General features: G+C 33.4%; 1 protein-coding gene across 1 annotated transcript; it reads left to right on the forward strand.

The window, feature by feature from the left end:
- The first annotated feature begins 14,323 nt into the window (after positions 1-14,323).
- On the forward strand, positions 14,324-16,390 carry LOC110614845 (homeobox-leucine zipper protein HAT3). The gene is made up of 4 exons (XM_021756524.2): positions 14,324-14,660; positions 14,954-15,264; positions 15,353-15,432; positions 15,776-16,390. Exons 1-4 carry the CDS (start codon positions 14,510-14,512, stop codon positions 16,104-16,106), a joined length of 873 nt encoding a protein of 290 aa, XP_021612216.1. The 5' UTR covers positions 14,324-14,509; the 3' UTR covers positions 16,107-16,390.
- The last annotated feature ends 3,514 nt before the right edge of the window (positions 16,391-19,904 follow it).

A 19,904-nucleotide genomic window follows, 5' to 3' on the forward strand; every position in this document is an offset into this window, starting at 1 on the left:
TGAGATGGTTTATGAAGTGTTTGATCTAAATTGAAATTGTGTTGATGGTGAAAGGAGTTTGGGGGTTAAGGTTGAAATTGATAGAAGTGTGATATTACTATTCACAGGTGGGATTAAGTTCATATTTTAGAGGAAACTCTGCCGAATTTTCGGTTTTAAAAAAAAAAAAACAAAAAACCCATGATTTACATGATATAAAATAAAGGAAAAATAAGAGAATTGTTACAGAATGTAATATCTCCGGCTCAGTTAATTAAATAACCAGGTAGGGGGTGTTACAAGGATGCCTCAAATAACTCTTAACCCAGATAGGTCCCAAGTCCGAGAGCCTCAAGTCCGAAGTGAATTTGATGATACAAGAGATAATGTTGGACAAGGAAGGGGAAGAGGTGAAGTTCGGAGCGGTATTAGAATTGATGTTGGGAGGAATAGAGGTGGAGATGCTAGACTTGATCAATATGATAATGAGGCCAAGACTTACCAAACCAACATAATTTATAACGACCCGAAATCGGACCGCTACCGGTGCTAGGATCCAAATCGACTTAAGGTCGCCGGGACCCGTAGCAAGCCTAACATACAACCTGTCATACCTGATAAATCTCATACATGATCATACATTTACATAAGAATTTTAAACTTTCCATCTACCAAGCTTGACCTGTGCATACACCATAACTATAAATATAAAACCCCACACTAGAGCCCTCATCAAATGCTCTAGTGGGGCAACATATCAAACATCAAGGTTGGTTTAACATTAATAAGAACATTTCATAAAGATCATGTATCAAAAGAGATTAACCATAAACTCTAAGGTCAAGCACAATACTAATCCTCAATACAAATCTGTACAATATCTTACATTACAATACGTTACATTATCTTTCATGTCCACAACTAACTATTACATACACTATGCCTTTACTCTTGCTGACCTCCCGATCTATTCTGAACCTGCAAGCCTGGGGGGTTAAGGGAAAGGGGTGAGCTACTAGAGCCCAGTGAGCAGAATAGTAAAACAATATATTAAAACATGTGCTTTCATGGAATGCATCACATCACAAACAATTCACATCAAGGATAGACTTGTCACCAATAGCCCTTTACATAATCCAACAGTGCTAGGACGTAGAATGGGTCTCTGGTCTTTCTCTTACATCGTGCCAGGGCGTAGAATGGGCCTCTGGACTTCCATACCGTATCGTTATCATCATGCCATATCAAAGGCTAATGGGTCATCCAATATCCATCCACAACAATATCATATTATGCAATGCAACATATTCGTGAATTCTAATGCAAGCAACCTAGTATATCTCATGGCATTCGTGATACATGGATATGCTCGAAATTTAATTACTTTGAAAAATAAAGATCCATTCTACTCACCTCAGGCTGACTTTGAAAAGACTTTGAAGCAGCTATCTCACTGTTGGGGTCTTCGGTTCCTTGGGTCCGAACCTACACAGGTGGACTCAAATAAGGGACCAAACAAACACTAATATGAATCTAAACATATCCCTAAAAACCCTCTAAAACATCATAAAACACTCATAGAAAACATGCAAAGGAAGGCTGGACATAGCACTTTCGGTGGCAGGTTCGGCGGCCGAAAGTCCCTCCAGAGCCGAAAGTCACTTCAGATCTGAAAGTCAGGCATTTTCGGGGGCAGGGTTCGGCGGCCGAAAGTCCTTCCAGAGCTGAAAGTCACCCACTTTTGGGGGCAGGTTCGGCGGCCAAAACTCCCCTCTAGAGCCGAAAGTCCAACTTTCGGAGGTGAGTTTAGGCGGCCAAACTTGCCTCCATAGGCAGGTTCGGCGGCCGAACATGCTTCGGCTGCCAAACCTGGGTCCTCTAAAATGGTAGAACCCAAGCCACAAACACTCATCCAGCCACCCAAAACCTCTAAACTCAAACCAAACCACTCAAAATCATACATAAACACATCCTCAAGCAATTAGGGGCTTAAAACTAACCTATACCCCAACAACATCAACATTTAACATACATTAACATACATTTCATCATTTAATTCACATAAACCCTAACATTTTACAACTACTCTAAACATGCATCCAACACCCTTCAAACCCCTCAAAACTCACTACAAACATGAAAGAAGGGTAGGATCTACTCTTACCTCTTGAAAATCGAGAGGGGAGGCGATCCAAACTCGGAGATGGGGAGAAATCGAGCTCCGGGTCTCCAAGCTTCCAAACTTCGATCTAAGCTCAAAAATCTTCCAAGTTAAGACTTGTTAAAACTTGAAGAGATTGAAGGAAAAACTCAAAATCAACCAAAGGAGGGCGAAATCTCACCTTTGCCCGAAAATAGAGAGAGAAAACTCGCCCATTTTCGGACAAGGGGTCTTTTATAGGTAGTTGACCAGACCACCTTCGGGGGCCAAAAGAGCTTCCGCAAGTCACCAACATTCGGCGGCCGAACCTGGCTTTTCCAACCTTGATATTTTCTTTTAAAACTCAATTTCTTTCTTTATTCAAAGCATAAAACATATAAAAACATTTTATAAAAATATGATTTTACCCTACTAGAGGGTTCTGACATTCGAGATTCTGCCGAAAAGCAGGAATTCCGATGCTGGGGTCTAGTCGGGTATTACATAATTGATGGTGGCTTGGACTCTATAAGGATGAAAGTTCCTGAATTTAAAGAGAATAACAATGTTGAAGAGTACATTGAATGGCAGAGAAAAGCTAAGCAGATATTTGAGTGTCATAACTATATTAAGGAGAAGAAGTCTCATATAGCCGTTGTTGAGTTTATGGGTTATGCTTCTTTCTTATGGGATAAATTAAAATCTACTAGGAGGAATAAGAGTTTAAGGGCAGTTCCACCATGGAAAGATTTGAAAAAGTTGATGCGCTAGAGATTTATTCTTTAATGCTATTATAGGGATTTGTATAACAAGTTGGCAAGACTGGTGTAAGGAGGGAAGAGTGTAGAAGAATACCACAAGGAGATAAAGATGATGATAGCTCGGTTCATATTGAAGAGGATGAGCAGATAATGATGTCCAAGTTTCTAGGTGATTTTAACCTCTACATTGCTGAAAAACTTGACATGTACCAATACAATACCATGAGAATATATTTGACAAAGCAATAAAAATAAAAAAGTGTTACAAAAGCAATCTTTGTGATCACATCATTATACATTTACAATTTAATGGCACGAACGATTTTTATCACTATTTCTTCATAATTTAATTTTTTTTAATACAAAATATTTTACACTGTCCACCGATATAATCATATCAAAATTAATTATGAGTCTGCCTAAAATATAGAATAGTCATTTTTCTTTATAATTTACTTACAATAGTTGAAAAAATTACAAACTAAATAAAAAATTACAAGCTAAACTAAAAAATTATAATATATATATATATATATATATATATATATATATATATATATATTAAATTTAAGATATTTATTTATAAATTTTTTAATAAAATAAATTTTAATATAAAATTAAAATTTTTTAATTTTTAAAATTTATCCCTATATAAAATCTTTCTAACAACATATATAAAAATTTTATAAATTATTTTATACTTTTATAATACTTTTATCCCTATATTTTTTTCGAACACCATATATATTAATTTTTTAAAATTATTACATTTTCAATATAATTATAAATAATAAAAATTTATTATAACAATTAATAATATGTTATATTTTTTAATAAAATAAATTTTAATATAAAACTAAATTTCTCAATTTTTAAAATTTATCCCAATACAAAATTTTCCCAATAACTTATATAAAAATTTAAGAAATTTATTTATAATTTTTTTCTATTTTTATAATATTTTTATCCCTATAAATTTTTTTCAACACTATATATTTTTTATACATTTTTTTATTATTTATCACATTATTATAAATAATAAAAATATTTTATATATTTTTTATAATATTTTTATATTTTAAATAAATACAATCATAATTTTTTTCACAAATAAATCTAAAATTTAAATTTTACTACTACTTTACATACAAACTACAAATTTTCCAAAAATATAAATATTTTACTAATTAATTGTAAATTTAAGAAATTTTTTTGTAATTTTTTATGCTTTTATAATATTTTTATCTCTATAATTTTTTTTCAACACTATATATACTAATTTTTTTTAAATTATTATATTTTCAACACAATTATAAGTAATAAAAAATTATTTTTTCTACTTTTATAATATTTTTATCTTTATAAATTTTCTTTCCAACACTATATATACTAATTTTTACATTTTCTTATTATTTATCACATTATTATAAATAATAAAAATATTTTACAGATTTTTATAATATTTTTTATATTTTAAATAAATACAACCATCAATTTTTTCACTTATAAATCTAAAATTTAAATTTCACTACTAATTTATGTACAAATTACAATTTTTTCAAAAATATAAATATCTTACTAATTAATTACAAATTTAAAAAAATTTATTTGTAAATTTTTTTTATTTTTATAATATTTTTATCCCTATAATTTTTTTTCAACACTTAATTTTTTTAAATTACTACATTTTCAACATAATTATAAATAATAAAAATTTATTATAACAATTAATAATAGGTTAATTTTTTAATATCCCAAGTAAATTTCCCTTGATTCAATCTCACATCTTCAACTGTGCATGATGAGATAGCTGGACTTGAACATTTTCTCCTTCGTCATTTCCCAACAGCTCTGAAACCTGCCCATTGGTAATCAATCAGTGGATTTTTTTTCAGATACTTAGGAGAAGTGAGTTTAATCCCTTGGGTTGGTTTGGTTTGATCTAGCAGTTGCTTTCTTTGGTTTGATCCTTTGGATTGATTTGCTGTGTTGGGTTGGACTTTCTTTGGATTTTCTATCTGTTTTCTTCTGTGGTACTCTTGTCCATTGGGCCTTACCAATGCAATACTTTTGAAGAAAGAAAAAAAGGATAAATGGAATGGATAATTATTCAACTCATCATGCCATGAATTTTTCATTCTTTTTGAAGCTAATCTAGAAAAAGTAGTCAAATGATTTAACAGTTCCAAATATTACCGACTGCTGATTACTATTTTAGGGTTCCAGTTCCCCACACAAAACTGAGATTGCTTAGTATAGTAAAAGCCGTAATCTGCTGTAAATGAGAATGCTTCTTTTTCTAAACTCTTTTTAACCCTCTCTCCTGAAACAGCAAAACCCTAATTCATGGAAGAATGATGGCTAATTAACGAAATGATCCATGACATTTGAAAAATATCACCAATAAGGACAATTATTCTACCAAATTTTAATTTTTTTAAAAAATACTTATTTATTGTAAATTAGTCATCTATTGTTTGCATTGCTCCACTACAGATGAGTTGTTATACTATTCATTTAGAATGATTTATTTTCTAATAAAAAAATTTAAATAAATTTTTATAAAATTATTTTTTAAAAAAATAAAATTTTTTTAATTTATAAATAATTAAAATCTTCCATTTTAAATAAAAGAATTGTTATATAAAAATTAATTGAGTTGAATTATTATGAAACTTTTTATTTCAAAAGAAGTAATAAAAATTTATTGATGTTGATCACTGATTTAGAAAGGCAAGTAATTTGATAGATTAATATCTTTTATGTATTATATTCTTTTTTCATATTTTTTTAATTGAAGCACTATATAAAAATTATAATTATGATGAATTTTCTCCATGGCAAGAAATTTGATTTACACTAAAATGAAGATAGAATTGAGATACACATAAGCAAATTGTTAAAAATCAAATAATTGTTTTATAATTAGAAAAAAAAAAAAAAACTAAGCATTGTAGTTTATCAAACTTCATGGGTTATTTTGTTAATTATACAGTACATGTCAAAACTTGGTGTTTTAATTGGGCCGAATATTGCGTCGGTCGGTAGTCTTGGGTCAGAACCTGTCCACAAAAGGCCGTTTAAAACCAATTTAACGATTGATTTCGGTGGGCCCCACCACTGAATTGCTCGGGTACATAAGTAAATTCATATATAACATAGACATAGTACTTTTTTTTTTTTTCAAGGTATAGACATAGTACTCGGCAACACCCCGCACGTGCAGTCAAAGGTAACCATGCATATGAGGAGAAAATTCCATATTCCATGTTTCGTACTACACCGCACGTGCTATCACTATCTGATTGTCTTTTTTTTTTTTTTCGTAAATCTCCAGCATCAACGGCCGATTAAGTGGGAATATTCATCCGACGGTGTGGAGCACATGCATTTTTGTTTTCCAAATTCTGTGGGGATTAAAATATGGTTGGTTTGAATACTGACCTCATTCACAGCTGCATGTGAGCACACGTGTGTGGCCCCTCGCAGTTTGGTGTTTTCTCGTACAAGAGATTGCAAATGCAATTGCACCAACCACCAAAATTAATTTGTGTCTTATAGACTGTAATGTAACCTCGATTGCAAATCTGAGTGATGATCTCATACTCTCTTTAAATTTATTGGCAAATGCTATCTGTTTGTTTCTCTTGATCTACACGTTTGAGATTGTTGAACCGATAACATGCTTATGGAATAATTGTTGTGGAGCTGTTTGTTGGCATGCATGGGTTTGTTTTGCTATGCTCTTCAACGTTGGTGCATTGGAACTTGGAAGCATGCATGACCTTCCTCTAGCCGGTTAGGCCTGGAGCCAGCTTTGATGATTTATTGGTTAAAGCCTTTTTTTCATGCTTAACGAAGTCTAGTTCTGCCTTTTGAGAAAAGCTAAAATTTTTTTTTTTTAATAATTGGAAAAGATTATGAAAAATAAAAGAAAATAAATTAATTTTCTCTCATTTAAAAAGAAAAGGAAGTAAAATTGTTTTTTATAAAATTACTACTACTCTTTATTATTAAATAAAGTTAAAAAATTACAGGGCATGCATGCGATTTAAAATTGAAACAATTTTTGAATTAAAAATAAAGAGATTGGAAATAATAATAATAATAATATAATAATAATAATAGTAAAGGAGAGTGTATCCAATGATTGGAAAAGATTGGGTGTCCGGTAAGGCAGGAACAGGAGGACACGCATGGCTGTAATTGAAGAAGAGATTGGGACCACGTGTCATTTCTTATTTCTATCAATACAAATCATCCCTCAAAAGCAACACATGCCTGTCCACGTGAACTCTGTCACCTCTCACCCTCCTTTACTTATTCTCATGTCCTCACGTGCTTTTCCTTTTGTTCCTCTCCCCTTGTTGCATCCTCTTCCGTCCTCTCATCGTCTCCTCCCACCAACAATCATTCTGAAATACCTAAATTCTATTCTTAATATAATTACCAAAATATTCATTTTATAAGTTATAAAATCAAATACTTTATTATTAAATATAAAACGATAATATTTATTATTATTTCACAATAAAATTATAATATATTTTTATATAAAAAATAAAAAATAATAAAATTTATAATTATAAAATCTCTAATATTAAGCAACCGACTCACTTATCAACATTTAATTCATATATTAACCTATTTACTTCTTTATAATCTATAATACTCCTCTTAAATTTGAGTATAAAAATCAATTATACTCAACTTATTACATATAAAATTAACTCATGAATAGTATTCGGTGAACAAAATCTTAAATATCCAAATGTTATCAATCTAAATAAATAAAATCCTAAATCTCCAAATATTACTTTTTATGGATAATTCAAATGAACCGAATTCTAAGTTTCCACACATTACCCTTTATTGGTAACCAAATGAATAGAACTCTAAATTTTTAAACCTTATCCTTTATTGTTAATCCAAACGAATAAAATCTCAAATTTCTAAATGTTACCCTCCAAATTTTAGTCTTTATTTGTAACAGCCCGGAAACCGATACTCCTCTGTAACGGTCCAAATTGCTCGGCGCTAGGATCCAGATCGGCTTAAGGCCGCCTAGACCCGTAGCAAGCCTGCTACTGAACTCTGTGAACCTGATCAATCCCATACATGATCCAACTAGAACACTAGCTTTTAAAACATTTGCTGTAAAACCACCAGGCTTAACCTTAAAACCACAGCCGTCAAGGCCTACACCAGTGATCTACTACTAAGCTGAAAACATAGAACCCTTTCTCTTAGGGTCACCATAATATAGGCTAATCTTACTTTCCATTATGGGTCAAGGGGTTTGATACCCTTTCTTCCCTCTGTCAAGGGGTTTTATACCCTTTCTTCCCTCTCAAATAGGTCAAGGGGTTTTATACCCTTTCTTCCCTGATCACTGGAGTTTTATAAACACAGCATATGTTAAGCCTAGGTTGCCGCATGTATCATCAAGAAACGTAAAACAGGATATATGCAGAAACTAGGGATTCACCATACACGGGGCAAAGCACAACTCTAGACATTATCTCATTAGACTCTATCTCTTTCTCTCCTGCTCTTTCCATGCATAACCTGTATATACCTCATGCTAACACATCATGTCCATACATCATGTCCACTACTATACTATACAAACAAACATAACATAACATAACATAACATCTCATCACTTCATCTTTACATCGTCTTACATAAACATATACATCAAGCTTCTCTTATACATATACATGCCACACTCTATCACAACCTAGCTATGCTATACGGCAACCCAAGCTGCAACTCTGCTTAGACTCTGATATCTCCATAGCTCACTCTGATGCACTCTGGCCCTGCAAAACTGGGGTTAAGGAAATGGGGTGAGCTACTAGAGCCCAGTGAATAGAAACCATAAAACAGTTCATTCATTACATGCTTTCATGGAATGTGTCACAGCACAAACATATCACATCTCGGATTAGACATGATCCCAGAACTCCCTCTGTCGGTGCCCGGTCCCTACGGACTCTCAGGTCACTACATGTACTAGAGCCCGGCCCCTAACTGCGGAGCTCCCAAAGGTCTTATCTAGACATAATAGGTAGCGGGCTACTGAGATCGCCTTGGTCCATCCCATCAACAAGAATAATGCAATGCAGCATATTCATGATCTCTAATGCAGTACATCCTAATATCATATGGCATCCATGATGCGTGTCTCATGCTCATGCTCATACTGTCACTATCTGTAATCATTAGCTTTACAACATGCCTAGTGAGTTCTACTCACCTGAAGCCAAGATGTGACTACCTCTGGGCCAACTCTCACACGGAAGCTAAACACCTCGCCTCAGGTCCGATCCTACACAGGTGGACGCACATGAGGTGCCAAACAACTCTAACATAACTCGAAAATATCTCCCAAACAACTCCCCAAAAACCCCCTAACAGACCCTAGCACAATCACACAAAGCAGGCAAAAGAAGGCTGGACAGGACACGTTCGGCTGCAGGTTCGGCGGCCGAATGTCCTCTCCAGAGACGAAACTCGCCTACTTTCGGCGGCCGAAGCTCCTCATTTGGCGGCCGAAGCCTTCGGGGGCAAGGTTCGGGGGCCAAAACACACTCCAGAGACGAAAGTCTCTAACCTTCGGCGGCACCTTCGGCGGCCGAACCTCCCCTCCAGAGACGAAAGTCCAATCCTTCGGGGGCAGGTTGAGGCAGCCGAAACCACCTCCTCAACACGTTCGGCGGCCGAACCCTCCTTCGGCGGCCAAAGCTGGGTTCTCCAGTTAGGCAGAACCTAGCTCACCTCAAGCATAACTTCCCCCAAACCTCACTCAACATGCATCTCAACACACATAGCAAGCATATACTCAAATCTATGCACAAAGGGGTCCAAAACTACCTAAAAACCCCAACAAACAACACCTATAACACATAAACATACTCATGCATAAAAACCCTCAAAAACATCTTTTTACCCCTAACCATGCAACTCTACCCTTTCCCTCCATAAAACTTGCTTAAAACACTATAAAACATAAGGATCAACACTTACCTCTTCAAGAACAAAGGCTGGTGTGATCCTAGCTTCAAAACATGGAGAAACCAAGCTCCTCAAGCTTCAAGCTCCACAACTTCCTCTTTTTACTCAAAACCTTCAAAACCAAGTGAAAACTCATGAAAACCTTGCAAGATTTGAGGAAATATCATGAAAACAGCCAAGGAGAGCATAAACCCCACCTTTGACCATCAAGAGAGCTTCCAACACCCTCCATGGCCGGTCAAAGGAGTTTAAATAGGTGACCAACCGCCTTTCCTTCGGCACGATAAAACATAAGGATCAACACTTACCTCTTCAAGAACAAAGGCTGGTGTGATCCTAGCTTCAAAACATGGAGAAACCAAGCTCCTCAAGCTTCAAGCTCCACAACTTCCTCTTTTTACTCAAAACCTTCAAAACCAAGTGAAAACTCATGAAAACCTTGCAAGATTTGAGGAAATATCATGAAAACAGCCAAAGAGAGCATAAACCCCACCTTTGACCACCAAGAGAGCTTCCAACACCCTCCATGGCCGGTCAAAGGGGTTTAAATAGGTGACCAACCACCTTTACTTCGGCTGCCGAAACTGCATGCAAAACCATGCAACGTTCGACGGCCGAACTTGGAATTTCGGAAGCCAAACCCAAGGCACTTTCGGCGGCCGAACCTGCATTTTGCCTCCTTAGTATTTTCTCGTTAAAACTCATTTCCTTTCCTTTCACAACACTTAAAACACTTAAAACATGTTAGAAAACCTTGTAGAAAACTTCAGTTTACCCTTGCAATACCCCTCCAAAACGAATCCGACATCCGAGATTCCACCGAACGGTAGGAATTCTGATACCTGAACGAGCCGGGTATTACATTATTAGTAATCAAAATTAACAAATTTTTAAATCTCTAAATGTTATCATGAGTAATCCAAATGAATAGTATCAAAAAACATCTCCACCCAACACTTAAATAGTAAACGAACCATAAATCTAATATAAATCTAATAAGAAGGCTGCAAGACGACTTTAGTATCCTTTTTGTGTAGACGGTGAAAGACAAATATTATCCTATATGGATAATATAAAAGAACAAGAGTCTCAAATTTTTAAAAATTTAAAACTTGACGAGAGAAAAAAAATTTTATATAAAAATGACTCTAATATCATATAAAATAATAATATTTATTGTTATTTTACAATAAAATTACAATCTATTTATATATAAGAAACGATATCTAATAAAAAAATTAAATTTATAATTATACTCATCTTTTAATATTTATTTTTTATATTAATATAAATTTATAATATTAAAAATAAATAAAAAAAAGATTTCCCATGTACGAGAAGCAACTTGCGCAAAGAAACAGTGCTTTTTATTCCCACATGCAAGTCATGAATGATGATGGCAGTTCAACGAGACAGCCTTATCCTTCTGCTACGCTCAGTTAGCAATCCATTTTAATTTCATTTTTAAATTAAGATCATTTTAAATTAATTTGATTAAAATTAATTTTATAATTAAGCTTTACATTTTTCATAATATAGAAGATACCCCACTATTAAATTAATAAATTGAAATTCCTATACAAAAGAGCCAACAACCAAAATTATAGTGTACATCCAGCAGTGGGGCATGATGATGATGATCATAAGTGTGATTCTAATCATTATCTAATTAATTGAGTGATTAAGGATTAAGAATCTAGCAGAAAACCTGGAGAATACTGTTTGATGGACATGGACTCCATAATTAGATTGGAAACACAGCGTGGGACAGCTAGCACACGTGGGAGAAGGAACTCAATCATCTACCGACAAACTTACCCTCTTTCTCATCTCATCTCATCTCATCATATCAAATTCAACTTTTCCCATTACTAACATCATTAGGTTTCATCCATTTTAAATTAAATTAAATTAATTAATTTTAATTAGAGTTTTTACCTAAAACCAAAGATAACTTTAAAAACTAAATGACCGTGATTTGCAAGCGCCTTAGAGGACCAAACCGATTTTAGCAAATGGATTGGAGAGAGAATCTAATGATTATAGCGAAGTGCGTGTCTGGTTGTCAAGCGACAGAGTGACACGCACAAATATTTACATAGGCCACGTGGCTACACGTGGCACGAATATTACAAAATAACACGCACGAGTATTTACATGAACCACGTGGCACGAGTATTACAGAATGACACGCATGAGTGTTTACATGAGCCACGTGTAGCCACGTGGCACGAATACCACACGTTAATTCATGTGAAACTGTTCCGCTCCACGTGACCACGACGCCTGTCTCTCTGTCTCCCGCTCAACCTCCACCCACTTGTGTTGGATTCCCCTGTTGGCTCAACCAAAGTTTACCCACTTTAAATTAATAATTCTGATTACTTCATGAAACTTTTTGCACATCCATCCTACGATTTTAGGAGATTTTTTTTCTTGACTAATTATGATCCTTTTCTAGCTTTTTTTTGGTGCAATTTTAAATTTAATGTTGATGTGTAAATTAAGTAGTTTGATTAATTTTTTTACACTTATAAAAAATTAAAAATTAAGTGAAAGTTTTGAATTTAATTTTTTTATCTATTTTTTAAATATTTATGTTTATAATGAAAATACAAAAGTTCTCTAATATTCCTTTTTTTTTTTCCCTTATTATGCTCTTAATGCATTTGGTTTATGTTGAAAAGGGGGTGTTTGAGTCCGGGATGGGAGTGAAGTGTCAGTTGCATAACAAGTAGCACAGACTCCGTTGCAACAACCACATACTTAATGCTAACAATGGTAAAAATTGCTATGTACCAATTTTAATTTAATAATTTTAATATTTAATTTATCCTAAAATTAAATCATTCACAGTTTATCTTAAATTTAATTACATTGATTATAATAGTTTATACTTCTTACATTAAATAATATACCCTTAATATTTTATATATTTTTTAATATTTTAAATAATATAAAAATAAAAATAAATTTATTATAACGGACGACAATGGGTCGGATAATTTTAAATATTCAATTCGACTTTATTAAAATAAAATTATGTTAAATAGTTATAATTGAATCTGAGATAAATTCAATTTAAAAAGTAATATTTATAATAAATTTAAATTTTATTTATAAAGTATACACTATTTAAATTTATTTATATATATAATTAATTTAATATAAAATATATATTTTATAATAATATTTATAAATTTTTCATATATTTTTATTTAAAAATTAAAATTTAGATAATTTTTAAAAATATTAATTTTTTTAAATGAAAATTATTAATAAAAAATATTTTTATATAAATTATTAATTAAATTATATGAAATTGAATGAATTTAAATTTTATTTAAATAAAATAATTTAAAATGAATTTGAATAATTTATATTAATTTTTAATTAAATTAAAAATAAATTTAAATATTATTAATATAAATCAAATTTAAATTTAAATTTTCACAACTATTCTTTATCCTTGAAGAAGTTATAGAAGCATTACAAGATCATAAATAACAAAAAGACAAAACGTTAAATCTCATTATTATGAGACGTTAAGTTGAGAAAACTTGAGCCATTAATTAAATGTGAGAAACAAAATACCAACTCATTCAATTACGGGAAACAGAAGACATCAAAATAGCATTGAATGACTCTTTCAAATGTTTGCATTCCATGCGATTGCTCCCTCCCTATCCTATTTAGTATTTAGCTCAGTGTCCAACCTTTTACACGCGCTTACACGTCCTCTCATTAATGATATTTTCATGATTTAATTTAATTTGATACTTTCTCTATATATGGGTCCTTCTGGATGGAGATGCTTTTGTCACGTGATTAAGCATCATCATCTGATGATTTTATGTGCGTGCAACCCGCGCGTGGTAGCCAGCTATCCTCAGTCAACGGTCAGCGACCGAGAAAGCCACTTTTTAAGCGAAGTTAATAAAGACCTAGACAAAGACTTACCTCTGGTTAAATATCTCCTTTAACACATTTTTCTCTCTCCGTTGTTAATAAAAGAAACTCCGTTACAACTTCAAAGTTGCAACTTAATAAACTTCTTTAACCATGGTTTACATCTAATCTGTCCTTAACCAGACTGACTTCTACCATAGATATAGAGACCTGCCTGTCCCTTCGGTCTGAACTGGTTTTGGGTTCAATCAAGATAATTTAAGATTGAATTCAGAGTTGAGTTGGTCTGAACCGGTTTTAGGTTCAATCAAGATAATTTAAGATCGAATTCAGAGTTGGGTTGGTCCGATTCAGAAACAAAAAGGGCTGGGTCCGGTTCGAGTAAATATGTATAGCTAGGTGTATGATGATTTGAGCCAATAGAGGGCACTGACATAAGTCATGATTGAATCTATACCCACCTGTCACTCTCTACTTTCTCTCTCTGTATCTTTATATATGGACTAGTCCCATCCTTTCACTCTACTGCTAAAAGCAAAAGGCTGTGACACCTCTGGCTGCAAAAACTTAGCCATTTTCTACCCTTCTTTTCCACTTTGCTTTTTCAGAATCCTATTTACACTACAAATTTTTTTAAAATATCATACCAAAAACCCCTGGGGAAAGGGATCCTAGAAATTATTTTGTTGCAGTGGAAGAGATGGGCGAGAGAGAGGACAGTTTGGGTTTGAGTCTCAGCTTGGGTGCCGCAAGTCAGCCCTCTTTGAAGTTAAATCTCAGGCCAATTCCTTCTCAGTTGTTGCAAGATAATCATCACAGGATCTCCCTCAATGATCTCTTTCATTCATCTGGTACTTGTGTTTTTCCTTCCCATGTGTGGATTGTTTGTTTTCTCTTCAGCTGCAAAACCGTTCCTTTTTTATATAAAAAGTTTTCTAAGAGCTTTTGCTGATCAAAAGTGTAGATTTTTAATACAGATCCATTTTATAAGGAATTATTTCCTCCTGAAATGGATTTTTTTTTTCTCCTCCCTCCTCGTATGAGTGATTGTTGCAAAAAATAGAAAATTCAGTAAAAGATCATGGTTTTCAAAACTAACATCTATGCCTTCAATTAATTACAATATTGCCATTTTGTATGATAGATAGGAGCTCTGATGCGAGGCCCTTTCAAAGAGGGATTGACATTAATCGGATTCCGTCATTGGCCGATTGCGACGACGAAACCGGCGTTTCTTCTCCAAACAGCACGATTTCAAGCATAAGCGGAAAGAGAAATGAGAGAGAACATATTGGAGAGGAAACGGAAGCGGAAAGAACCTCATGTTCTCGTGGCGGCAGCGATGACGAAGATGGCGGTGCCGGGGGAGACGCTTCAAGGAAAAAGCTGAGGCTTTCTAAGGAACAGTCGTTGGTTCTTGAAGAAACCTTCAAGGAGCACAGTACTTTGAATCCTGTGAGTGACATTATAGATTAAAACCGATGATAAATTTTGTTTTGCTTGAATCCTGGAGTTGATGAGATGCCGTATTTTGTGGTTACAGAAGCAAAAGCTGGCCTTGGCGAAGCAGTTGAATCTCAGGCCTAGACAGGTGGAGGTTTGGTTTCAGAACAGGAGGGCAAGGTGAGATAATTTCCCTTATTTGCTAGGGTTATTATTGTATTTTCACATCTGCAAGTCATCGACAAGGGTACAATTGTCTTTCCAAGTATCCTGGATTTTAATGGCTTGAAGGTTGCATCGTCCAACTCGCCTTTATATCCTTTATCATATATGGCTAGTACTACTGTTTAAGAGAAGCAGCAAAAGGTACAAGATAGCCATTTTTGCTCACTGAGCTTTTCTTGGTAAAGTTGCAGTACTGCAAATTGCTCACTGGGTTTAAATAAAAACTAACCACATGGATATATATAAGTCAATGGTTTTGTAAATGGGAAGTGAGAAATTTGAAGTGAAATTGGTGCAGGACAAAGCTGAAGCAAACTGAAGTTGATTGCGAGTACTTAAAGAAATGCTGTGAAAATCTAACACAAGAAAACAGGAGGTTGCAGAAGGAGGTTCAAGAACTCAGAGCATTGAAGCTATCTCCACAGCTATACATGCACATGAATCCTCCCACTACTCTCACCATGTGCCCTTCATGTGAACGTGTTGCAGTCTCATCATCATCATCATCAGCATCAGCTTCAGCTGCCATTGCAGCATCAACTGCAAATCCCCATCCTCAACGACCAGTGCCCATTAAGCCATGGACAGGACTAGGACTGGCTATCCAGCATCGAGATCATAACTCATAATTGTTAGGTTTAGTTTGGTTAGGATGAGATTTTGTTGGAAGAGTGTGGGTTTGTATAGAGATAGAGTTGGAGTTAGTTACATAAAAGTAGTGGGGTTTATAAATGGAAATGGCAACTAGGATAAGTTGGAGGATAATGATGTGACAAACGAATCTGAATATCTTTTGGGTAATGTTATTGTTGGAATCTGATGTTGGACAAAAGTGGAATTTAGCATGTAGCCCAGTTAGCATCGGCAATTATCATTATTATTATATAATGCTAATGAAGGAACATTCCAACCGTTTCCTGTGATTCTATGAATGTTAATTTAATTAGGTTTCTTTTAAGCAATGCTATTTGTTTAATGAACTCTATTAATATAAGGAATTATAATCTAAAATAAAATCCAAGAGTAATGGTTGATTGAATTAATTTAATATTTCTCGAGGCTTGACCAAATCAATTTAGGATATCCTGGACTGAAAATTGTAAAGCTGAGCAGTGAGAATCGTGGAAAGACTACCTACGAGAGAATGCATTAATAGCTTCCGTGTTTTCTAATAGGATTAAAACTTTAGTGGACCACATATTCAGGCTGCACTCCATAACTAGGTTTAAAACTTATTTTATATAAATATAAATCCTACTCTCATTTTAAATACGTTAAATTATATTTTATCATACTTAACATATTAATTTTTATATTTTTAAAATTAAATATTTAAATCTCTTCATAATAAATCCGCTTAACTATTTTTACCGTTAAAGGCATTTTTATTATTTTTTTAAATGTATAAACTACATTTGAATCTTTCAGTTTTAATATAATTAAGAGATTAATTTTTATATTTTTAAAATTTATTCTGTCTATTATAATTTAAATATTTTTATTTTTTTTATTTTTTATTTTAAAAAATATTTAAATTCTATTATTTTTTATATTTAATGTCTCATTTAATTAATTTTATCGCAATTAAAATGTTCTTAATTTTCTCATTTAAAAAAACTGTGAGAAAATAAAATAAGTAATAAAATATAAACAAATAACAATTCCGTTAATTCAAATTATTTAATAGTTAATAATTCAATTTTAATTTCATTTTAAAAATAACGTGGGCTTCCCACAACCTCAACATGGACTCCATAATTTTCCGGACTAAATTTTGTAACGATTTTGCTTCATTGTAGTGGATGATATCAATTATAATAATTCGGTCTAAACTGATTTAAATAATTTTTACGTTTTATTTGCTTTAAAATAATTAATTTAAATTATTTAATAGTTTATAACTTAGTTAATATATATTTAATTTCAATTTTTATTTATTAAAATAATTTAATATTTATAACTTCAAAAATTTTTAACAAATATTTACAATTTTAATTATTTTTTAAATAATATCAAGTAATCATAATTAAATTATAAATTTTTATAAAGAATATTTTAAAAATAAATTATATTTTCAGAAATTTGATCATCCACTAGTTTTCGATTAATGTCTATAATATATAGAAAAATTGTAATTTTAAGCGAATTAAATATAGAAAAATTTAAGAATTTTAAATATAAGAATTGATGCGTCAATTGTATTAAAATTTAGAATTTAAATTAAAGTGTTCATGAGAATGTTTTAGACATTTAAAATATTTATTTTTCATTTTAATGGATTGACTAATGGAATTATAAATGCAATAACCTCCAATTTGAACATATTAATTAATCGGAAATGTTAAGGGTTTAATTTTAAAAATATAGAAATTGATTCATTAATTATGTTAAAAACTTAAAAATTAAAATATAATTTACCCTTTTAAATAATATGCAGAAAATATTTGGTTCATTTTAAATTATTTACTCTCTCCTCCATTTTTAAATAAGTCATATTTTTTTATTTTCTCAAAATAATAATTTTTTTTGCTTTTATAAATGATTTTTTGAACTTCACATAATATTTCTGTATAAGTATCCATATACGTAGATAACATTTCTAAAGTTTCCAAAATTATGCTATAATCTACCAAAATCCTTAATTGTGGAAAAAAGTTCCAATAATTTACCATTGATGTTGGAGTACACAACATTATCATTGATCTGGTCATACTTGACTAAGGAGAAAAAAAAAATTTGAAAAGGTGAGAGATCAAGAGGGAGAAAAAGAGTAGAGAGTTTTGTTCGCCGGCAGGAAGGGGCTTCGGTCTCTGAGTCTCTTCTCTGTCTATTGATGTAGTTTTTATTTTGTCCCTTTAGTTTTGTTTGTGTTAAAAGTTTTATTATATATGGATCTAATTTTTGGTGGTTTTGATTTTTAAACTTCAGGTGGATCCTTTTTGTCCAATGAAGGGTGTTCGATTGTTAACGTTGACCACCGAAACTTCGACGAGTTCTGTCACGTTCCCTTTTTTGGTGTGGTGATCTGTGGAAATTCAAGTTTTGATTGTCGACTCGAACTTTCTTGATGGACGCTCAGTTTAGTTTAGTAGAGGTGGATTTGCAATGGCTGGGAGTTTGGCGTGTTTTCTATTACTTGGATCGTTTGTCCAGGTTTGCATGTTGGTCATCTGTATTTTTTTTTGTTATACTTAGTCATTTGGTTCGGCTGCCTATTTATTCTTCTTTAGTTTTCAATGTAGTTGAGACAGTGTCGATAAGGTTGGAAGCTTGGAGAGGTTGAGAGAGGATTTTTCCATATCTCCACGTAGGGATCGTTCAATCTCTTGTTTGGAAGAGGTAAGTGAAGATTCTGAACTTCCTTTCTTGATTTTGAAGGTTTTATGGGAGTTGTATGGGTAGTTATGCATGTTAAGGTTAAGGGAGGTTTTTGAGGATTTTGGTGTATCAGCATGGTTAAGTGTTGTTTGATATGTTTGTTGGAGGTGTTAGGATAGGTTTAGATCTCTTTATGCATGTGAGATGGTATATGCTAGTTGGGAGTAGTTGCTATGCATGCTTGGATAGGTTTTGGGTGAAGTTTGCATGAAACAGAGCAGGTTTCTGCCCAACGGGTAAAACCAGGTTCGGCCGCCGAAGGAAGGTTCGGCCGCCGAACCCCTTGTGGAGGCAGTTTCGGCTGCCAAAGCTTGCCCCCGAACATTTGGACTTTCGTCTCTGGAGGCAAGGTTCGGCCGCCGAAAGTGCCGCCGAAGGTTGAGTTTCGTCTCTGGACGAGACTTTCCGCTGCCGAAGGTGCCGCCGAACATGCATGAGTTTCGTCTCTGAAGGGGAGTTTCGGCCGCCGAACCTGCCGCCGAAAGTGCCTTGTCCAGCTTTCTTTTGCATGTTTTATGTGATTGTTCTAGGATGCTTTAGAGGGTTTTTGGGGAGTTTCTTAGAGATGTTCTTGAGTTAGTTTGGTCCCTCATTTCAGTCCACCTGTGTAGGAACGGACCAGAGGAACCAAGGAGTTCAGCAGTGACCACTGCTTCAGAATCTGCAGAGTCAGTACAGAGTCAGCCAGAGGTGAGTGGAACGGAACTAAATCTTTTAATATGAGAACTCACACATTTTTAGCATGTTTCATGCATCATTTATACCATGTTATAGTATTGCATTAGTGAGCACGAAGATGTTGCATTAATCAGTGCATGTACAGATCGAGCATAGCTTGGATTCATTAGCCCCCTAAATGAAGACCTGAGGAGCCCTGAAAGGGCCGGGCACACGGTACCATAGGGTGCTGAATGAAGACCTGAGGAGCTCCTTTGCGGGCCGGGCAATGTGGGGGAATTTTGAATTAGTCCGTCTGAGATTATGTGATTTACTTGTATTGTGAGGCATTCCATGAGATCATGTTTTATAACATGTTTTATATGTACTAC

This window comes from Manihot esculenta, chromosome 5 (assembly GCF_001659605.2).
Source record: "Manihot esculenta cultivar AM560-2 chromosome 5, M.esculenta_v8, whole genome shotgun sequence".
Classification (NCBI taxonomy): Eukaryota; Viridiplantae; Streptophyta; class Magnoliopsida; order Malpighiales; family Euphorbiaceae; genus Manihot; species Manihot esculenta.